We start from the raw sequence: 23,762 nt of genomic DNA on the forward strand, positions 1-23,762 counted from the left end.
ATTCCAACCTTTGCTGTTGGTGAATTTATACCAGCTTGTGAGGTTCCTGTTTTCCTCACTTAAGTGCAGTAGTCCCCATTAATGGTAGTGTCTTGTGCATTACTGTGATTGCTAGGATGGCAGGTGTAATGTGGTGGCTTGAAATTCCACCCCATCCCCCCACCCCCCCATTAACTTTGCCAGCCCAGCCCAGCTGGAATCAAATGGAAGCTGTATTTACAGGCCAAACCACAATCTGCAATGGAATGCAATGAATAAGTACAAAGTATACATGAGTTACAATATTTACAGATATTTACAATTTACAAACAGCACAAGGACCCCCCCTGGTCAAGGACATGGGAAAGCTACTAGCTTCTCCTTTTTCTTCCCCCCACCTCCCTGTACAAAAAGAAGGGCAAAAGGAGCAGAGAAAGTTGCTGTTAGACTTAACCAAAACAATGCAACCAAGGTCAAGCAGAAGCAAGTTAGTATCCAGAGCAAAGAAGCAAGGAGAGAAGAGAGAATTGTTTGGCTACAACCAGTTTAAGTTCCTTATCTCTCCAATGGGATTCATAGAATCATAGACTCAATAAGTTTGGAAAAGACCTCAGAGATCATCAACTCCAACCTATCACCAAACACCTCCTGACAACTAAACCATGGCTTCAAGTGCCACATCCAATCCCTTTTTGAACACCTCCAGTGACAGCGACTCCAGCACCTCCCTGGGCAGCACATTCCAATGGCCAATTGCTCTTTCTGGGAAGAATTTTCTCCTCACCTCAAGCCTAATCTGATTTTAGTGTAGCTGAAGTTGTGCAGGGAAATCTGATTTTTGACTGATTTTAGTCTATCTGAAGTAGTCATTGGTGAATTTCGGAAAGAAAAGCCATTAGTTTGTTGTTGTTGTTTTGTTTTTCTCTTGATGTGTTTTAAGAGTCAAAACCTTTTCATCTTTGTTGTGGACTAACTTTATGACTAAGTTTAAAAGATACTACTCTCTCTGTTCTGCCCCAAATAGCTCCCAAATCTGTTGACTCTTGGCCAGAACTGTGCTGCACACTGCACTTCAAATGAACTGCTGTGACTAAAATATTGCTGTATCTATATCAGCTGTCCTATAAAAATGCTGTTGTGTGTCAGCCACAGAGTTTTAATGTCCAAGGAAATGCCAATATACAAGAGAAAATGCCAACTTCATTTTGCAAACTAATGAGATTCAAGGAAAGCAAACCAAAACATGGGATCAAACAGATTTTACTTGCACTGTTGTGTCTTTTTGAGCTGTTATTTTTCCGAAATGTTTAGGTTCAGTAGGATGATGCTGTGCCTTATAGGCTTCCAAACAGATCAGTGACACAAATTTATTCTGACATTAGCCTGAGAGAAGAAAAGCTGCATTGTTTAGAAAAACAAACCACCCCAAAATTGAACTCAGCAATTGAATAACAAAGCATACCTGAATCTTCTAAGAAATTCTGAGGCTGAATTATGATAAAAGAGGCTACAAGGGCAACAAGGTTGGTGAGGGGTTTGGAACACAAGCCCTATGAAGAGAGGCTGAAGGAGCTGGGGTTGCTTAGCCTGGAGAAGAGGAGGCTCAGGGAGACCTTGTTGCTGTCTACAACTCCCTGAAGGGAGGTTGTAGCCAGGTGGAGGTTGGTCTCTTCTCCCAGGCAGGCAGTGACAGAACAAGAGGCCACAGTCTCAAGCTGTGCCAGGGGAGGTTCAGACTGGATGTTAGGAAGAAATTCTTCATAGAGTGATTGGCCATTGGAATGTGCTGCCCAGGGAGGTGGTGGAGTCACCATCATTGGAGGTGTTTAGGAGGAGACTTGATAGGGTGCATGGTTTAGTTGATTAGGTGGTGTTGGATGATAGGCTGGATGCGATGATCTTGAAGTTCTCTTCCAACCTGGTCTATTCTATTCTATTCTATTCTATTCTATTCTATTCTATTCTATTCTATTCTATTCTATTCTATTCTATTCTATTCTATTCTATTCTATTCTATTCTATTCTATATATTTCCAGTTAAATGAAAATATTTAATATTTGGATAATCTGAGGTGAATGATCATTTTGGCTGGATCACCTCTCCTACGAGGACAGGCTGAAGGAGCTGGGGTTGATCAGCCTGGAAAAGAGAAGGCTCTGGGGAGAGCTAAGGGCAGTCTTCCAGTATCTGAATGGGGCTGCAAGAAGGCTGCAGAGGGGCTGTTTACAAAGATCTACAGTGACAGGATGAGGGGCAATGGTGAGAAATTAGGGAAGAGAAGATTTAGATTGGATGTTAGGAGGAAGCTCTTTACCATGAGGGTGGTGGAATGTTGGAACAGGTTGCCCCGGGGGGTAGTTGGAGGCCCCATCCCTGTAGATATTCAAGGTCAGGCTTGACAATGCTCTGAGCAACTTGATCCAGTGGAGGATGACCCTGCTCACTGCAGGGGGTGGGGTTTGGACTGGATGATCTTTGGAGGTACCTTCAACCCAAACCATTCTTTGATTCTAATTTGTATGATTACAAAATGGAAATAATTTAATTTGAGCATTAAAAATTATAATTAGACTGTCTTTCCAAGATTAATTACTTGAAGTCTGGTAGATTGACTTACCTTTAGAAATATATATGCTGCTAACTCTGGATTTAGCACTGCATGCAAGCCTCAAGCTGTGCCAGGGGAGGTTTAGGCTGGATGGTAGGAAGAAGTTCTTCCCAGAAAGAGATATTGGTCATTGGAATGTGCTGCCCAGGGAGGTGGTGGAGTCACCATCACTGAAGGTGTTTAGGAAGAGACTGGATGGGGTGCTTGGTGCCATGGTTTAGTTGATTAGATGGTGTTGGGTGATAGGTTGGACTTGATGATCTCAAAGGTCTTTTCCAACCTGGTCAATTCAATTCAATTCAATTCAATTCTATCCTATTCTATTCTATTCTACTCTATTCTATTCTACTCTACTCTACTCTACTCTACTCTGCAGGGTTACCCAACTTCATGAGTTCTGCATAAGCCTTTGGATTCTTCTCTTCTCTTCTCTTCTCTTCTCTTCTCTTCTCTTCTCTTCTCTTCTCTTCTCTTCTCTTCTCTTCTCTTCTCTTCTCTTCTCTTCTCTTCTCTTCTCTTCTCTTCTCTTCTCTTCTCTTCTCTTCTCTTCTCTTCTCTTCTCTTCTCTTCTCTTCTCTTCTCTTCTCTTCTCCTTTCACAGCTTTTTCTCAGGTTTGTATTTTTTTTGTGTTTAATAGGCTCTCCTGACACTTTGGCTTCTAAAATTTCCCAAATGGCCTTGAGTGCTGATGCTCTTGTTGGAAAACAATACAAAACAAAACCAGAAAACAAATACAGAAATTAAGAACCAAATTAAAAAACCCAAATCAAACAAGCCCCAGACAAAACAAAATAGAAAACCACCAAACCACCACCAACAACAACAAAAAGGCCAAAATCCAAACATTTTTTGCTCTTTAAGCAATGGTGTCTCTATGTAAAATGAAGCATTTAGGCTCTGAGAGCTTTTTAAGGTATGCGGTGAAGATATCCTTGCCAAGATTTCCCTACATTTTGCCTCACAGCTTGCTTTCTTGCTGTCACTGGGAACAGTCTTTCCTGCTTTCCTACAACACACAGTTAGTAGGTGGCAGGACCTGAACTGCTGGTGCTGAATGCTAAAATGAATAAACCTTCTGAAAGTTTTGTGTTTCAGCTTGCAACTTTAACTTCTCACTGTCTGTGGGGAGTTCTGTTTACTGTGGTTACATCTTTGGTTTTCCCTATTTGTTCCTACACAACAATTTTTCATAGTTTCTTGATGATATCTCTCTTTTTTTTTTTCACTCTAGAGTCAAGAAACTTGAACATTTCTCTCAGGTCATGGTCATACTCAGCTATTATAGTATCAGTCAGGGTTGGAAGGGACCACAAGGATCATCTAGTTCTAACCCCCCTGCCATGAACAGCAACACCCCACACTAGATCAGGCTCGCCAGAGCCTCACCCAGCCTGGGCTTAAACACCTCCAGGGACAGCGCCCCAACCACCTCCCTGGACAACCCATTCCAGGGCTTCACCATTCCCATGGGGAAGAACTTCCTCCTCATGTCCAGCCTGAATCTCCCCACCTCCACCTTCATTCCATTCCCCCTAGTCCTATCTACTACCTGATATCCTGAGAAATCCCTCCCCAGCCTTCTTGTAGCCCCCTTCAGATACTGGAAGGCCACAATTAGGTCCCCTTGGAGCCTTCTCTTCTCCAGACTGAACAGCCCCAACTCCTTCAGTCTGTCCTCATAGCAGAGCAGCTCCAGCCCTCTGATCATCCTCGTGGCCCTTCTCTGGACACCTTCCAGCACCTCCAGATCCCTCTTGTAATAGGGGCTCCAGAACTGGAGACAGTACTCCAGGTGGGGTCTCAGCAGAGCTGAGTAGAGGGGGAGAATCCCCTCCCTTGACCTGCTGACCACACTTCTCTTAATGCAGGCCAGGATCTGATTGGCTTTCTGGGCTGCAAATGCACATTGAGAGCTCCTGTTGAGCTTCTCCTCCACCAGCACCCCCAAGTCTCTCTCCTCAGGGCTGCTTTCCAGCCAGTCACTGCCCAGCTAGCTCATGACTACCCACACTTGCATTTTGTCAGAGAATCTTCACAGGGGTTGTATGATGTGTAAATCAGAACAGAATAAAGGGATTCACCAGGCTGATTTTTTTTCCACAAAGACTAAAAAAGAGCACTGCAATTATTTTACTGTAGCTTTTATTTCACCTGAGTCACACAAGACTGAAGAGCAGAAGACACACAGGAATTATACACTTGGCTTACTTGGCTGTTGAGCAGCATCTAAATTTTCTTTTTACCATTTATATGTTCCTGGAAAGTCAATAAATTGATTGCTATGTCCCTTTTATTTTAAACTCAGGTCACAGGATGTCAGGGGTTGGAAGGGACCCAAAGAGATGACCCAGTCCAACCCCCCTGCCAGAGCAGGACCATACAATCTAGCTCAGGTCACAGAGGAACACATCCAGGCAGGCCTTGAAAGTCTCCAGAGAAGGAGACTCCACAACCTCTCTTGCCAGCCTGTTCCAGTGCTCTGTGACCCTTACAGTGAAGAAGTTCCTCCTCATGTTGAAGTGGAACCTCCTGTACTGCAGCTTACTTCCATTGTCCCTTGTCCTGTCACAGGGAGCAAGTGAGCAGAGCCTGTCCCCTCCCTCCTGACACCCAACCCTCAGATATCTAGAAACATTTATTAAATCCCCTCCAAGTCTTCTCTTCTCCAGACTAAAAAGCCCCAGGTCCCTCAGCCTCTCCTCATCAGGCAGTGCTCCAGTCCCTTAATCATCCTCATAGCCCTCTTCTGGACCCTCTGCAGCAGATCCCTGTTCCTCTTGAACTGGGGAGCCCAAAACTGAACACAGTATTCAAGATGAGGTCTCACCAGGGCAGATTAGAGGGGAAAGAGAACCTCCCTGGCTCTGCTGGGCACACTCTTCTTAATGCACCCCAGGATCCCATTGGCCTTCCTGGCCACCAGGGCACATTGCTGTCCCATGGATAACTTGTGATCCACCAGGACTCCCAGGTCCCTCTCCACAGGGCTGCTTTCTGGCAGATCACCTCCTAACCTGTTCTGGTGCAGTGTATTGGTCCTCCCCAGAGGCAAGTCATTGCATTTGTGGTTAAATCCATAGGCTGAAATTTTAAGGAGAATATTTCACATGCTCTCTTGTAGAATTTCTGTCCATTTATTCTGTTGGGAAGGCTTGTTCCTCTGTGCAGCATCCTGCTAAGTGGATCAGTATTGGAGATTGATTTGTCAGAGATTGTGTCCAAGCCCTTCACTGACAATGGCTGTCAGCGTGCCTCCTGTTTGGATTCCTGTCCCTGGCAGCAGGCATCCATTATGTTTCAGGGTTGTTCTTTCTCCATGTCTGAATAGAATAGGGTACTGAGAAGTGTTTGTATTTTCAGTGGCAGCAGTGTGAATAATATCCTGGAATCTGTTTTCCAAGTAATCTCTATTTGTATCTTTCACATTCCTCTCTTATCCCTCCACATGCTTATTTTGGACTCAGAGTTCACTCTACCCCATGTCTATGGAAAGAAAGGGAGAGATAATAATTCAGAGAAGGTCCTTTTCATAAATGGGTATGAATAGGAAGACATTCTCTTCCCTAGACACCATCATTCAAGCTGCTTGAGCACATTTTTCCAGGCTTTTTTTTTTTAAATGCTTCATGTTTAGATTAAATGCTTAGACAAAAATGACTGAAGTTGGCAGGCAGAAGCAGAAATAAAAGGCTCAAAATGAGCTCTTCAAATAGAGGAAAATCATGCTACCATTCCCTAGAAATCTACCACATAGTCTTTACAGCAAAAAAGGTCATATCTTTCTGGCAGACATTACTTCTGTATTTAAAAATGAATACATGATGATAGAATCATAGAATTGGTAGGGTTGGAGGGGACCTCAGGAATCATCTAGTTCAGGTGCACGTGCAATACTTTTAAGCTTTAAAGAGTATTATCCAGTTGCATGAGCAGGGAGGATGGAAAAGTTACATAGAGCTCTTTTGGTTTATTTAAATATCAGTGATGATGACTACAAAAAATAATCCTCAAAGCACCAGTGATGTCTCTCACAGAAGGCTTTTCTCACTTACTTTGGTTAGAGAGGCTTTTCTGTGCATGAGAAACTGTTTTCATGTTCCTGCATACAACACAGGAACAATGCAGTCTCCATAGAATTGTCAGGGGTGGAAAGGACTGCAAGGATCCTCCAATTCCAACCCCCCTGCCATGGGCAGGGACACCTCACACTACATCAGGTTGCTCACAGCCACATCCAGCTTGGCCTTAAAAACTTCCAGGAATGGGAGAGTGTTTAAGTTTTTTTTACAGGGCTGTTAAGGGTTTTGTTATACAGCAAGGCAGAAGGGCAGTTTCAAACCACAACCCTCCTTCATAAGGGAGTTTATTCAGAGTATGTTCAATAGTCATTGATACGTAACATTTGCACCTCCCAAAGGCCTGAAAGCAGTTTCTGGCTATCAGTTATTTCCTTCTATGTTTTGTGTTTTGTACACAGCAGAAGTTTTGGAAAAGAAGAAATGACTGAGGGTTTTGGGCCTGTTTAGCCTGGAGAATAGAAGACTCCAAGAAGACCTGATTGTGGCCTTCCAGTATCTGAAGGGGGCTACAAAAAAGCTGGGGAGGGACTTTTGAGGGTGTCAGGGAGTGATAGGACTGGGCCGAATGGAAAAAAAATAGAAAAGGGTAGATTGAGATTGGCTGTTAGGAAGAAGTTGTTCCCCATGAGGGTGGTGAGAGACTGGCACAGGTTGCCCAGGGAGGTGGTGGAAGCCTCATCCCTGGAGGTTTTTGCAGCCAGGCTGGATGTGGCTCTGAGCAACCTGCTGTAGTGTGAGGTGTCCCTGCCCATGGCAGGGGGATTGGAATTGGATGATCCTTGAGGTCCCTTCCAACCCTGACTATCTTTAAAGAATCAATAAAAAGATGTATGTTTCTTTTCCCTTTCCTTAGGTTTTAAATGTTTGTATTTGCCTTACGAAGGTTTTATATTTCACAGCATTTAAAATTTGGTGCCCTGGTTATGTATCACAGTATCAGTAAGGTTGGAAGACACCTCATCGAGTCCAGACTGTCACCATAGACCTCATGACTAGACCATGGCACCAAGTGCCACGTCCAATCCCCTCTTGAACACCTCCAGGGATGGTGACTCCACCACCTCCCTGGGCAGCACATTCCAATGACGACTGACTCGGTGAAGAACTTTCTCCTCACCTCGAGCCTAAACTTCCCCTGTATGTGTGTGAGTTGGGAGCTTTACTGCTGGTCAAGGAAAAGGCAAATTTTCTTCAGAGAACTGGCTGAGAAAAATCTTTACAAGTAGGGAAGGAAGAACTCTGGCCTGAACTATTACTGAAGTGCTGTGTTCCAGAGAGTGACTAAGAAAGTGTTTGGTCTGCTCCATGACAATACTACTTGCTAATGGACACACACCATTTTTGAGATCTTTGGAACACTTCCATCTTTTAGTCCAGAGGCAAAGACTGCCAAGATCTGCCAACCGTGAGCCGAGAGGATTAGAGAACACTTTTTGTTGTTTGAACTTTTCCCATACGAATCTCACCTTAGCAAAAAAACCACAATTACTCTGTCATGAAGAGAAATTGCTTATACTCAGGTCAGTTAGAACTTGGCCCAGAGATACTAATGTCTTTTTTTACTGTTATACCCAACAACTACTTATTAAGAGAAGAATGAAATTCCTTCACCTTTTTACTCCTGAATAAAAAGGTGAAGGAATTTCATTCCTGGCAGAGACATGTAACCAGCAGGACAAGGGAGGTGATTCTCCCCCTCTACTCTGCGGTCATGAGACCCCACCTGGAGCTTCATGTTCAGTTCTGGTGTTCCCAGCATAAGAGGGACATGGAGCTGCTGGAATAGGTCCAGGTGAGGGCCACAAAGATGATCAGAAGGTTGGAACAGCTCCCCTGTGTGGACAGAATGAGAGAGTTTGAGCTGTTGAGCCTGGAGAAAAGAAGGCTCCAAGAAGAATTTATAGAAGCCTTCCAGTACCTTAAGGGACCTCCAAGAAAGCCAGGAAGGGACTTTTTACAAAGGCTTGTTGTGATAGGACAACAGTGAGTAGATTGAAGCTTGAGGAGGGCAGATTTAGACTGGAGATTAGGAAGAAATTCTTTAGAGTGAGGCTGGTGAGACACTGGAACAGATTGCCCAGGGAGGTTATGGATGGCCCCTCCCTGGAGGTGTTCAAGGCCAGGTTGGATGAGGCCTTGAGTAACCTGGGCTAGCGGAAGGTGTCCCTTTCCATGGCAGGGGGTTGGAACTAGATGACCTGCAAGGTCTCTTCCAACCTGAACCATTCTATGAATCTGACACAAGTCCTTCTTAGCACTGTACCTAAAATTTCACATGAGACAAATGCATATTTGAAAGATTATGTTTAATTTTACTGTGTTAAAGTCCAATCCTCTGTAGTTCTGTAAGTATCTTATTGTGATTTTGTAGAGATGCTGCACTATGTACTGGAGAGTGGTTTGCTAATGTCCTAAGACCTTGGCCATTGGAATGTGCTGCCCAAGGAGGTGGTGGAATCCCTGTCCCTGGAGGTGTTCAAGAGGGGTTTGGATGTGGCACTTGGAGCCATGGTTTAGTTGTCAGGAGGTGTTAGGCATTAGGTAATAGGTTGGACTTCATGATCTCTGAGGTCTTTTCCAACCTGATTGATTCTTTGATTCTGTGAGACAGCACAGATTGTCTTATATAGGAGAATATTGGAATGGAATGGAATGCAATGCAATGCAATGCAATGCAATGCAATGCAATGCAATAAACCAGTTTGGAAGAGACCTTCAAGATCATCGAGTCCAAACCATCATCCAACACCATCTAATCAACTAAACCATGGCACCAAGCACCCCATCAAGTCTCCTTTTAAACACTTCCTGTGTTGACACGTTCTGTGAAACAACTATCAGGTCTTGATTGCATTATTAATTATTACTAATTGAACTATTTACTTAGAATCATTAGAAGTACTAATTGTATTTTTTCCTGGACTCTGGATTTGCATTTCTAACAGAATGCTAATTTTGCATGGACAGTAAGCATTGCCCAGCATTTACCACAGTGAGGCACATATACGGAACAGGAAGTAGCTAAAAAGTCTTCAGATAAATGCTGGGTTTATGACATTGGTAATCTTCAAAATACTTTCATAGTTTCCTTGTTCTCCATTTGTTTTGTATAATAATCATCACAGGGATGTTTATGATCATAAGCATCATGCATTTATCTCAGGAGGTATCTCAGTCCAGAGAGGGAAAGAGCCTCAGTTCTTTTGAATATTCCTGTGTTGTGAAATGAGAGGCACAAACGAGGCCAAAATATCAACAGGTAGACTATTGATTACATAAATAAAATGGAAATAAGAAGGGGAGAGGGAGAAAATAGAGAGGGAGAGAGAGAAGAGAGAGAGAAGAGGAAAGGAATTATATTACCACACCCCTCACCCCCCACCCCCCAAGACAGTTTGAGTCTGTAGAGGAAAGGTGCTGCAGGCAGCCTGGGTCTGTAGAGAAAGGGTGCTGAGGCTTTGGCTGGAGAAGAGATGTGGTCCTCTGGGCAGCCTGGGTCTGTAGAGAAAGAGTGCTGAGGCTTTGGCTGGAGAAGAGATGTGGTCCTCCAGACAGCCTCTTCAGCTCCATGAGTTGCAGCAGGTGGGACTTAGGACGCGGAGAGAGGGTTCAGTCTGCTTCTTCCAGGTTCCACGGCCTCTTTTCTCCGGAGCAGCATTATCCCGGGCTTTTCCTTCCTTCTCAGCGGCATGGTCCTTCTACTGCGTTTTTCTTCTTCTCCATTTTTCTTCTTCTCCATTTTTCTTCTTCTCCATTTTTCTTCTTCTCCATTTTTCTTCTGCGTTTTTCTTCTTCTAAGCCAGTAGTTGCTCAAGTCTTTTATACAGTTTTTAGTCCTTAGGTATGTGTCCAAGCATTTTCCCTCAGGAATTCAGGGGCCAGGAAATCCTCCTTAGGTAAATATCCAGGTATCGTTCCCCAGAAAATCTTTCTGTGTATTCCTGTGTGTTTGGGCAAGGGTCTGGATGAGGGGTGGCGGCGGGGGGGGCCTCCACCTCCTCCTTCTCCATCTACATGCCCCCACACTTACACATCAGGAAACAGGTGGTGAATCCATTGTCTCACCATCCTCCCTTTCCAGGATACTTGATGGGTGGAGATTATCTTCTCTTATGCATATTCCCGAAGGTGGCCTCAGTCCATTGCTGTGATGCCAGCTGTGGTCCAGTGATTGATGTTATCTTTTGCGCCTTCCAAGAGTCGTTCCAGTGGCTCTGCCCAACACATATCAGCTATTGTCTGGGCAAGCAGCAAGTGATTTTATCTTTGTTGAGTCACACAAGGAGAGACAAGCTTTAGTCTCTCACAGGAGGGAGCACAGGATCAGTGAGTACAACACTGGGATGCAGAAGACATGGATTGCATTTTGTTCTTCACAATCACTCTGTAAACACACCAGAACAAGTTTCATTTCATCTCTGTGCTTTGGTTTCTCTTCATACAAAACTGACTTTCCAATATTGCCTTTGAAAAATGCAGTGAGGTCTGTAGAAAGATATTTAAGAACTATCTGAGATTGTATTGCTGTTGTGCTGAATGGAAGACTTGGGTTATTCTCTGTTTCCATCTTCTAAATGAGATGTGCTGCAAATAAAGGTTTCCCTCATGGATTGGCTGGAGAGATTACAATTACCTGTGGATCAGCCAGAGATTTATCAGAGGGATCTTTCAAGGCTGCAGCTCAGATTCTTTCCTGCTTATTTCACTTCCAAAGTAGTTGCCATGCATCAGATACCATTTTTTTTTTTTTTGGGGGGGGGGGAGTGAAATGTTGCTGTTTTGATTTAGTGACATATCCTGTCTGCTTTTGTCCTGCTTTATGCTTCTTGTAATTCTTTTTGTGTATGTGGGAAGGGAGTGAAGAAGCAGAACCTTTGGAATTCTTGATTGATGGAAATGTTACAACAGCTTCAGATTTGTATCCTAATCATTTACCTGCAGGGATGTTTGTCAAAGGAAACTGTAGGACTTACCACTCACTTCTGTTGAATTTCAGTGGGATTTCAGTGTCTTACTCCATCAGGATCTTCTTTCCACTTTTTTATACCTCAAACATCAGTCTTACCATAAATAGCAATGATTTATTGGCAGAGACCTTCAGGCAGAAACCAGAAGGAGGCTTTCAGGGCATTTCTCCCCCTTTGAATTACCTAGGATTTCTAGATTTCATATAACCCCCTGCTTCAAGCACTCTTCCTGCTGCTCCTGATCCTTCACAAGTCTATGTCTTGTGACTTTTCCTAGTCTGCAGCTGACTGGATGGATAACTTGGAATTTGTAAATGAGATTTTAAGCCACTCCATATTTAGGAAATAAAACAACATAGAACTCAGCAAATCAAACAGGGCAGGGGAATATGATCTGTCACAGAGAAATGGGCAAATTGCTTGCCTCTGGCAGAGACGAGAGACAAGGATCAAATACAATGCCAAAAAATACACAGTTTAGAAGTGCATAATTTTGTATTTCCCACATTTATTCACCAAAACGGTATTAGAGCTAATAGCAACTGGCATTACAGAAACCCAAGCAATTACTCCTCTCCTCTCCTCTCCTCTCCTCTCCGAACCTCTCCTCTCCTCTCCAAACCTCTCCTCTCCGAACCTCTCCTCTCCGAACCTCTCCGAACCTCTCCTCTCCGAACCCCTCCCCTCACCTCCCCTCCCCTCCCCTTCCCCTCTGTTCTCTTCTCCTCTCCTCTCTATTTTCAGTCTGTTGTAAAGTTTTAACACATGTTTGAGTGACAATAATCTTCATTAGAAAAAGGACCAATTTTAGTGTGGAAATGTAAAACTCATGAAGATTGTGTTTGTTAGGTTAGCTTGTAAGTATCCCATTGGTTAATTTGTAAGTGTCCCATTATATCATTTCCAAAAGGGCTTCCCAGGCACCTGTCACAGTTCCTAATCACAACTGCTTTCTCTGCCTTGTCATATGTATCAGGTACTGAAATCTAAACCGCAGAAGGGTTAGTTATACAAACAACAGGTAGCAATCATGGAGGAGAATAATAAATTGACTTCCTGTTCATAGTTCTCAGTATGATACAATTTCATGTGATGTTTGGTCTCCCTTGGTTGTTTCACCAAGGGAATTTTTGCTTTGCTGTTTTGACACTGGGGCTGTTTAATCTTGGGAAGAGAAGACTGAGAGGGGATCTGATTGATGTCTATCAATATCTGAGGGGTGGGCGTCAAGTGGAGGGGACCAAGCTCTTTTTGGTGGTGCACAGTAATAAGACAAGGAACAATGGATACAAACTTGAACATAGAAAGTTTTCACCTCAACATGAGGAGGAACTTCTTTACAGTGAGGGTGACAGAGCACTGGAACAGACTGCCCAGAGAATAGGGTAGGGTAGGGTAGGATAGAATAGAGTAGAATAGAATAGAATAGAGTAGAATAGAATAGAATAGAATAGAATAGACCCGGTTGGAAAAGACCTTTGAGATCATCGAGTCCAACCTATCACCCAGCACCATCTAATCAACTAAACCATGGCACCAAGCACCCCATCCAGTCTCTTCCTAAACACCTCCAGTGATAGTGACTCCACCACCTCCCTGGGCAGCACATTCCCCTGGACACATTCAAAATCCACCTGGATGCATTCCTGTGTGGACTACCCTAAGTAATCCTGCTTTTGTCAGGGACTCAGTGATGTCTGGAGGTCCCTTCCAACCTCTAATGTGCTGTGATACTGTAAGCCTCAAGAAGCATCTCAGTGTTTCAGTGTTTCAGTGTGTCACAAAAAGCCTTTGTTTGTTTTGTGGCAGGAGTACACGATAGATGTTTTCTTCCGCCAGAGGTGGAAGGATGAGAGATTAAAGTTTAAGGGCCCAATGAACATTCTCCGACTGAACAATTTAATGGCCAGCAAAATCTGGACCCCAGACACATTTTTTCACAATGGGAAGAAGTCAGTGGCTCATAACATGACAATGCCAAACAAGCTTCTCCGGATCCAAGATGATGGGACCCTCTTGTACACCATGAGGTAAGTCTTCTGCTCTCTAGTCAAGCTTTTATTTGGTGTGTTTCTCCCAGATAACCATTACATAATGTTCCAGCAGGACTCTCCTTTGTTTCATTTCTGTTTCGGCAGAAAGAAAGCTTGGAAATGGTGCTTTTGGTTTCCAGTTCTGTTAAAGTCTCTTGGTTGATTATGAGCTAGATCAGTTTTCCTACATGTTCCTGAGTTTTCTGCCTCTGTAAGGTATTAAAAGGCACTGAGCACCTGCATAAAGTGCCTGGGGACTGTCAGGTAGAAAGCATTGTGTAAGAATTGCTAAGAATACTCATTTGACTAACCCCATATTAAAATAGTACCTGTTACTGTGCCCACTACACTAACAAATTTACTACTACAACACATTTATTAGAAGCAAATTTGTTATTAAGAGCAGTGGTAATTAAACAGAAAGAAGAAAAAGGGTTAATGAGGCCTCAAAATCTTTCCAGCAAGAACCCCAGGGAAAATATCTTTTCCCTCTGTAATAACTGTCCCTCTATATTTCTCTACAGTATTTTACTTAGAGTTTTAATGCTTGCATCCTGTTCATGATTGGCAGCTGAGATAAAACATTTAGCTGACAAAATGTATTACATTTGCTTAGAAAAGTGTTAATGAGGCCTCAAAATCTTTCCAGCAAGAGCCACAGGGAAAATACCTTCTCCCTCTGTAATAACTGTCCCTTTATATTTCTCTACAGTATTTTACTTAGAGTTTTTATGCTTGCATCCTGTGCATGATGAGCAGCTGAGATAAAATATTTAGCTGACAAAATGTATTACATTTGCTTAGAAAAGGGTTAATAAGGCCTCAAAATCTTTCCAGCAAGAGCCACAGGGAAAATATAATTTTCCTCTGTAATAACTGTCCCTTCATATTTCTCTACAGTATTTTACTTAGAGTTTTGATTCTTGCATCCTGTACATGATGAGCAGCTGAGATAAAACATTTAGCTGACAAAATGTATTACATTTGCTTAGAAAATGATTTATGAGAAATTACAACTACCATGTGTGCATTGGCATAAGCAGCATTTTTGCAAGATGAATGTCCTCTGTGGTTATTCTTTTTGCAATAATGTCACCTATGTGAGTACCACAATTATGTATCCCTGTTTCCAGAAACCCCCAATTTTCATTCTGCTTCTTTGAGAATCTGTAATAAATTGAATTTGTTGTGGATATAAATAGGAAATCCACAGCCTAAGTATGGCCCAAAATGTGAACAAATGTGTATTAAGCAATTTTTTCCATGGAGCCACAACAGCAGCCCTTAAGCCTGATTTCTGTACAACTCCCTCTTTCTCTCTCCCCCTTTCTCTCCCTCTCTCTCTCTCCCTCTCTCTCCCTCCCTCTCTCTCTCTCTCTCCCTCTTTCTCTCTCCCTCTTTCTCTCTCCCTCTTTCTCTCTCCCTCTTTCTATCTCTCTTTCTCTCTCGTTCTTTTCTCTCTCCCTCTTTCTCTCTCCCTCTTTCTCTCTCCCTCTTTCTCTCTCCCTCTTTCTCTCTCCCTCTTTCTCTCTCCCTCTTTCTCTCTCCCTCTTTCTCTCTCCCTCTTTCTCTCTCCCTCTTTCTCTCTCCCTCTTTCTCTCTCCCTTTCTCTTTCTCCCTCTTTCTTTCTCCCTCTCTCTTTCTCCCTCTCTCTTTCTTTCCTTTTCTTTATGATAGGAATAGGATGGATCAAAACTAGAAATGGGTAGATTCAGATTGGATGTTAGGAAGAAGTTCTTCCCCCTGATGGTGGTGAGACACTGGCACAGGTTGCCCAGGGAGGTGCTGGAAGCCTCATCCCTGGAGGTTTTTGCAGCCAGGCTGGATGTGGCTGTGAGCAACCTGATCTAGCATGAGATGTCCCTGCCCATGGCAGGGGGGCTGGAACTGGCTGATCCTTGAGGTCCCTTCCAACCCCGACAGTTCTATGATTCTATGATACTGCCATGCCTATACATAAAATAAGAATCACAACATTCACTGAGAATGAGTTAGAGCAATCTTTGAATGAACACAAATATTTTTCCCTACATCTTCCATTTAAATTGTAAAAAAAAAAGGTAAATTCAGAAAACTATGGAGCACAGTCTTTTGTCAGATTAACTGCATTGTATGTGCCTCTGTAATGAGCCTTTGAGAGCTATATAATCACACAGGTACCTCAGGATATTATGAGAATAAAATGACTGTTCTTAACAACCTGCAGTTACATAATTTATCTTCTCATTTAAATGGCCTTTGCTCATAGTTTCGAGGTCAGCTCTTTCAGGTTTTTTGATGTGATAAGTCAATGCCTTCCAAAGGAACACATAAAAGGCAAGAAGCAGGAGCTGATTTAAATTTTAATTAGTTTAATATAACATTTCAGTTTCATCTCCTAAATCAGCATGAACTCTGTCCATTTCTGTGGAATTGATTTTCTTGTCTTTTTAACTGACTTAAATGCCTTTTAGGCTTACAGTCCAAGCTGAATGTCCAATGCACTTGGAGGACTTCCCTATGGATGCTCACTCATGCCCACTGAAATTTGGCAGCTGTAAGTATGCAACAAGAAGGCCAGCTTTTGACTGGTAGATACCTCACACTGCTCAGCATGACTTTGCTTCAGGAAAGCTTTGTTTGAAAACACAGGATGGTACTTTAAAAGAAAGTAAAATCCTCTGCTGACACAGCAAAAACTCTTTTCTCTATCAGTCTTTTGTCTGCTAATGTGTTTTAAAGCTTTCTTGACTCCAGTTACCAACAAATACTATGCACCTTATCTGGCACTGTGCTGATCTAATTCCAGCATGCAAACCATATTGATGAATGCAGAATTGGGTGCACCTGGCCTGTGTAGTATTAATGAAGAGCAGATTAAGGACTTAAATTAATGTTGTTTTCACTAACTGAAATGTTTATTTTCCCTTCATTGTTGATGATGCTGGTTTTTACATTCTTAGTCAATTAACTTAACTAATAGCTTCTTGTGAGAAATAATTCCACTCATGTTATAGACAGGTGGACTTTGATCACATTAGTCTGACTTTAACAGCAGCATAACTTCATTTACCTATAATACAGCCCTGATTCTTTTTCTCTGTGAATTAAGATCACGTCACCTTGCCTACATTTTGTACACTAAAAGGGTTCCTTTTCTACTTTGGCTGCAGCCTGTGTTCTCTGCTGGGCCCAAGAAAAAAAGGTGGCTTATTTTTTTTTGAGGAAATTGCTTGATACCTCCATATCCTGGCTGAATTTACATTAATTACAGCCACCACAGGTTACAAAACAGGTGATCTGCTGCCACTGAGGACAGATGAACATTGTCATTGTCATGAACATAGTCCTCTCTCCAGAACCTTGGAGTTTGGAGCAAATTAAATCAAGCCTGTGTTTTGGAGAATGTTTTCACAGCAAAGGGAAATGTTAGCTATGGAACTATAAAACCATTCTATTTAATAATATTTCTGTCATGAAGCCTTTTTCCTCCCCCTTAAATATTATATATATATAATACATCTTAACTAGCCCGCACCAGAGATGTTAGCTGAAATCAGCTACTGACTAATAATATTTACATACATGTGTGCAGAAAGGTGTGTTTGATTTATAAGGTGTGGGAGTTAAAAAGCCTGCATATGTAGCCTCAAAACAACTTTAAAAGACTTGCAATGATGAAATTGGCACTTCTCAGGCCAAGAGGCTACTTGATAGTATGACTTCATTTGCATTCCTAAGTCTTCCCTTCTGACTAGGTGCATTAGACTTCACGTGAACAGTTCCTTTCTACTCTTTTTCCCCCTTCTCTCATTTGTTTTGTTGAGTGTTTTTTTTCCCCCATACTAATTTGTTGTTTGCTCTCTTCCCATGGTTTCTGGTTTTCTAGCAAACAGGAGAATTCAAACTGTGAGCAAAGTAGTTTTAGAAAAGCTGCTTTTCATTTCCCTCATAGTCACCTGTGATCCAGCCTGTGGGCACATCCAGGAGGCTTATTTCTGTTTATTTTGAAAAGCTTCACACTCATTTTATCTCTTTACCTAGAACTCTTCTAGACATCTTTCATCTTTTATTCCAGAATTTGAATGATGAATAGTGGTGAAAATAAGCAAGAATCTTGACTTGAGGAGTTTAGTTTGGCTAAGGCAAGCCTGCCACACATTTGTCACAGCTCTTCATGGGCTGCTAATCTTACACTGATAGGAAGATTGTTGACCTGTACAGATGCCTCAGATTTATTTTTGTTTTGTTTGCATGCACAAAAGCCAATCTGAATGTTTTGGAGAAGCTGTAGCTTTCAATAGGTTCAATAGGTGTCTAACCAACACAGGAGAGGATGGGGATCTGGAGGTGCTGGAAGGTGTCCAGAGAGGGGCCATGAGGATGAGCAGAGGGCTGGAGCTGCTCTGCTATGAGGACAGAGTGAGGGAGTTGGGGCTCTTCAGTCTGGAGATAAGAAGGCTCCCAGAAGACCTAATTGTGGCCTTCCAGTATCTGAAGGGGACTACAAGAAAGCTGGGGAGGGACTTCTGAGGGTGTCAGGGAGTGATAGGACTGGGGGGAGTGGAGCAAAACTAGAAATGGGTAGACTGAAATTGGATGTTAGGAAGGAGTTCTTCCCCATGAGGGTGGTGAGACACTGGAACAGGTTTCCCAGGGAGGTGCTGGAAGCTTCAGCCCTGGAGGTTTTTGCAGCCAGGCTGGATGTGTCTGTGAGCAACCTGCTGTAGTGTGAGGTGTCCCTGCTCATGGCAGGGAGGTTGGAACTGGCTGATCCTCGAGGTCCCTTCCAACCCTAACAATTCTATGATTCCATGATTCTAAATAATGACAAATAGCAGTACTGCTGGTTTGCATTAGAGCAGAGGCCTTCTTGTGGAAAGCTGGAAAGATAGAAGGGAAGTGTTAAAAATCTCTACATGCTACTCACTTGCTAGATCTAGTTCTGGCTGCTTGTGTGAAGAAGCTTATTCCTGGACCTCCAGAGATTTCTCAAATGAAAATGTTTACAGCCCAACAGAATTGTGGCTTTCTTTTTTGCTTCTGTACAGTTATGGTATCAGATTTACAATGTACTTGTAATGAAAGTAGAGACTGGATGCGGTGCTTGGTGCCATGGTTTAGTTGATTAGATGGTGTTGGGTGATAGGTTGGACTTGATGATCTCAAAGGTCTCTTCCAACCTGGTTTATTCTATTCTATTCTATTCTATTCTATTCTATTCTATTCTATTCTATTCTATTCTATTCTATTCTATTCTATTCTATTCTATTCTATTCTAAATGGACAAACATGTTTTTAACCATATCATTTAGAGGTTTTGGGGTATTATTTGTTTCTGAAAAGCAAGTAGCTCTTCTAATAGTTTGAGTGTGGATGGAAGCCTTTTGATTTATGTTACTGACAAAGCAGTTTGTCTTATTTCCCACAGATGCCTACACAACTTCAGAAGTGACATACATTTGGACTTACAATGCTTCAGATTCAGTGCAGGTGGCACCAGATGGCTCAAGATTGAACCAGTATGATCTTTTAGGCCAAACAATTGGAAAAGAGACAGTTAAATCAAGTACAGGTTAGTAAAAGATAATTTTGATGAAGAAAGCACTCAGCTGTGAAGACCATGATCACTGCTGCTGGTGTTAGAGGGCTAGTGGAAAAAATTGTTGTGAGATATCAGACATAGCCTGTTAATGTTTGGTACAAGTAACACATAGCAGCACTTTACTGGTTCTTTGGAGTTAATAACTGATGATAACAGAGGTGAACTTGTCCCCAGTGACTGTTTTCTAATGTTGCCTGGAGCCCAGGCTTGAATCCTAATGTTTGTAACCCAAGTCTGGGATAATTTTTCATTTCCTATGGTAAGTGACAATTTTCATCTATTAAATGGTGAAGCATGCAAGCATTTTTTCCTTCTACTATGTTTTTGGCATTAAGCACTGAATTATTCTACTACACTCTAGACTGTGTGACTACATGTGTCAGGCTGTGATGCACCCCCCCTCTTCTGACTGCCGATTAAGTTCTCAGGGTGCCTTTGTGTTAACACAAAGAGTTGCTTTCATACAGAAGCCTGCAGGACTGCAATTCTTATCAGCACATACAAGTCCTTTAAGATCCTGAGCACTGACATTTCCTGGAGCTCACTGGGAATAAGATGTAGCTGAAATCAAAAAGTTTCTTATATGCTGTAAGACGAAATAGATTATACTACAAAACACTTTCTGTGCATTTGGATGACATAAAGGCACCAGACTTTTTTTTTTTTTTTTAACCAAACAAATTGGACTTTCTAAGATGATAATGTTTTGTTTCATTGCATTTTTTTGTTTGTCTGTGACACCTAGGTGAATATACAGTAATGACAGCTCATTTTCACCTGAAGAGGAAAATTGGCTATTTTGTCATTCAGACTTACCTCCCCTGTATCATGACTGTCATTCTCTCTCAAGTGTCATTCTGGCTGAACAGAGAATCTGTACCTGCCAGGACAGTCTTTGGTGAGTATACTGAATAGCATTAGCTTTGTTGTTTGCAACAGCTGAAGCTGTTGGGAAGCTTTTCTGAAGTTTGCTTTTTCATTCCAGTTACTGTGTTTGTAGAATGTGATGCCGCTAGTCCTAACAGCTCCCAGCTGCAGATTACAGATCTCCTGAGAACCCCAAAGGTTTGGGAAATTAGCACATACAAGAAAATTATCCATGTATCATAGAATGGCTTAGGTCGGAAGGGACCTTAGAGATTATTGTCTGCTCCAACCCCCCTGCTATGAGCAGGGACACCTCTCCACTAGACTTGGTTACCCAAGGCCTCATCCAATCTAGCATTAAACAAACCCAGGGAGGAGGCATCCACAGCCTCCCTGGGCAGACTATTGCAGAGTCTCACCAGCCTTGTACAGAGGAACTTCATCCTAAGATCCAGTCTAATCCTGCTCTCCCTCAGCTTCAAACCATTCCCCCTTGTCTTGTTGCTAGACACCCTTATGGAAAGTCCCTCTGCAGCTTTTCTGTAGCATCCCTTCAGGTATTGGAAGGCAGCTATAAGTTCCTCCAGCAGTCTTCTCTAGGCTGAACAACCCCAGCTCCCTCAGCCTATCCTTACAGCAGAAGTGTTCCAGCCCTTTCAGAGCCTATTGCAGAGTCTCACCAGCCTTGTACAGAAGAACTTATTCCTAAGATCCAGTCTAATCCTGCTCTCCCTCAACTTCAAACCATTCCTCCTTGTCCTATTGCTAGACCCCCTTATGGAAAGTCCCTCTCCGTCTTTCCTGTAGCATCCCTTCAGGTAATGGAAGGCAGCTACAAGTTCTTCCAGCAGTCTTCTCTAGGCTGAACCACCCCAGCTCCCTCAGCCTATCCTTACAGCAGAAGTGCTGCAGCCCTTTCATCATCCTTGTGGCCCTCCTCTGGAGTCGTTTCAACATCTCTGTGTCTTTCTTATTCTGGAAACACCAGAACTGGATGCAGTATTTGAGGTGGGGGTCTCACAAGAACAGAGTAAATTAAATGAATCTTCTCTCTTGACTTGCTGGCCACACTCCTTTACTTTTTTAAGAGGAAAATATTTTCACAGGATGGAAAAAGATGATTGTGTTTCTACTTAAAAAGTAAATGTTTATTACTTTCTGCAATGTGTTCCTCACCTTGTTATTACCCAGATATCCTGGTGCTTGGTAGATGAACACATTTCTAAATATATTTGAAAATTAAATTACCTTTTCATTTGCAGAATCATTTGAACATGCTAAACTTTGCAGGCTGTCCTTCTTTAAAAGTAACCCTATTGTGGGGATCTGGACAAAACTCTCACTAGTTCAAATTGGAGTGTACTGTAAAAACAGCAAACATGTTCAGCAGTGCAAAACAATTCTTTGTCTCCTCCAATAAGGTTTTGCTCCATATTAAAGCAAACTAACAAATGTCTTCCTTCCTTAAATAACTTCAAATCCTTTTGTTTGCCTTTAAAGAAAACTAGACTAACAGAACCAAAAGAAAGTAGTTTCTGTGTGAATTCAGCCACCAGAAATGCTGCTTAAAATCATCTGATTAGCTATCAGCAAACACTATGCAACACTTCAAAGCACAGGCCAGACGTGATGCACAGCAACATGTTTGCTGGCCCTCCTGGTAGAGAAAATGCTACACAAAGCACGGTGGGAAAATTGCAGGTTAGAATATCAGCTTTATTGATGTCTACAGACTGGGGTCAGAGTGGCTGGAGAGCAGCCAGGCAGAAAGGGACCTGGGGATACTGGTTCACAGTAGGCTGAACACAAGCCAGCAGTGTGCCCAGGTGGCCAACAAGGCCAGTGGCATCCTGGCCTGCATGAGGAATAGTGTGGCCAGAAGGAGCAGGGAAGTCATTCTGCCCTGTAGTCAGCACTGGTTAGGCCACACCTTGAGTCCTGAGTCCAGTTCTGGGTCCCTCAGTGTAGGAAAGATGTTGACTTGCTGGAATGTGTCCAGAGCAGGGCAACAAAGCTGGGGAGGGGTCTGAAGCACAGCCCTGTGAGGAGAGGCTGAGGTTGCTTAGCCTGGAGAAGAGGAGGCTCAGAGGAGACCTTCTTTCTCTCTACAACTACCTGAAGGGAGGTTGTAGCCAGGTGGGGGTTGGTCTCTTCTCCCAGGCACCCAGCCCCAGAAGAAGAGGACACAGTCTCAAGCTGTGCCAGGGGAGGTTTAGGCTGGATGTTAGGAAGAAATTCTTCCATGAAAGAGAGATTGGCCATTGGAATGTGCTGCCCAGGGAGGTGGTAGACTCACCATCCCTGGAGGTGTTTAGGAAGAGCCTGGATGGGGTGCTTGGTGCCATGGTTTATTTGATTAGATGGTGTTGGGTGATAGGTTGGACTTGATACATACATAGAATACATAGAATAAACCAGGTTGGAAGAGACCTTCAAGATCATCGCGTCCAACCCATCAATCAATCCAACACCACCCAAACATCTAACCCACAGCACCAAGCACCCCATCAAGTCTTCTCCTGAAAACCTCCAATGATGGCGACTCCACCACCTCCCCAGGCAGCCCATTCCAATGTGCAATCACTCTTTCTGTATAGAACTTTTTCCTAACATCCAGCCTGAACCTCCCCTGGCGCAGCCTGAGACTGTGTCCTCTTGTCCTGGTACTGGCCGCCTGGGAGAAGAGACCAACATCTCTCTGTCTACAACCTCCCTTCAGGTAGTTGTAGAGAGCAATAACGTCACCCCTGGGTCTCCTCTTCTCCAGGCTAAGCAACCCCAGCTCCCTCAGCCTCTCCTCGTAGGGCTTATGTTCCAAACACCTCACCAAGTTTGCTGCTCTTCTCTGGACTCGTTCCAGCAAGTCAACATCCTTGATGATCTCAAAGGTCTTTTCCAACCTGGTTAATTCTGTATTCTATTCAGGTGAAAGGGATCAGTGGTATTATTTAGACTAACTTTTAGCCATGTGTGCCTGGGCAGTTGTCAGGCAGATTTGGGTTTTGGGTTGTGTTGTTTTGTTGGGTTTGTTTTTTGTTTTTTTGTTTGGTTGGGTTTTTTTCCCCTTCAAAATCCGCTGTGAATTTGACCAATTTTGCTTATCATACTACACATTTCTGTTTCCTAGCCTTGCAAGTACACTGTGAAATCCATCCATATTTTTGTCTTTGCCCTTTTCTCTACCCTCTCCTACATATTTAGAACGTTCATGCTGGTTTGTCCAAAATAAGTCTCGCATGTTCTCTTCCAAAAATGCACTTTCTGTTCCTGTGTTGTCCATAACAGTATCACACCACATCAGTGACAAAGCACTAGGATGATTTTTCTGGGATGTTGTGTCTCTTCTTGCATGCATCTTTCTTGCTCATATTTTTTTTTTCACTTCATTGTTTTTTTTTTTTAAATAAGTACTTTATTGGGGTTACTTTGGGGAGGGACTTTTTAGGGTGTCAGGAAGTGATACGACTGCAGGGAATGGAGCAAAACTAGAAATGGGTAGATTGAATTTGGATGTTAGGAAGGAGCTCTTCCCCATGAGGGTGGTGAGACACTGGCACAGGTTGCCCAGGGAGGTGGTGGAAGCCTCATGCCTGGAGGTTTTTGCAGCCAGGCTGGATGTGGCTGTGAGCAACCTGCTGTAGTG

At 43.0% G+C, this 23,762-nt stretch overlaps 1 protein-coding gene across 1 annotated transcript in view; it reads left to right on the forward strand.

The window, feature by feature from the left end:
- GABRA2 (gamma-aminobutyric acid type A receptor subunit alpha2) overlaps nt 1–23,762 on the forward strand; it is a 73,329-nt gene that overhangs the window by 34,976 nt on the left and 14,591 nt on the right. Inside the window, exons 4-7 of the mRNA XM_054163648.1 lie at nt 13,445–13,665; nt 16,122–16,204; nt 19,079–19,222; nt 19,998–20,150. Coding sequence (XP_054019623.1) covers nt 13,445–13,665; nt 16,122–16,204; nt 19,079–19,222; nt 19,998–20,150 — 601 coding nt within the window. The remainder of the gene's footprint in view (nt 1–13,444; nt 13,666–16,121; nt 16,205–19,078; nt 19,223–19,997; nt 20,151–23,762) is intronic.

Source organism: Dryobates pubescens, chromosome 1, assembly GCF_014839835.1.
Source record: "Dryobates pubescens isolate bDryPub1 chromosome 1, bDryPub1.pri, whole genome shotgun sequence".
In the NCBI taxonomy this organism is placed as follows: domain Eukaryota; kingdom Metazoa; phylum Chordata; class Aves; order Piciformes; family Picidae; genus Dryobates; species Dryobates pubescens.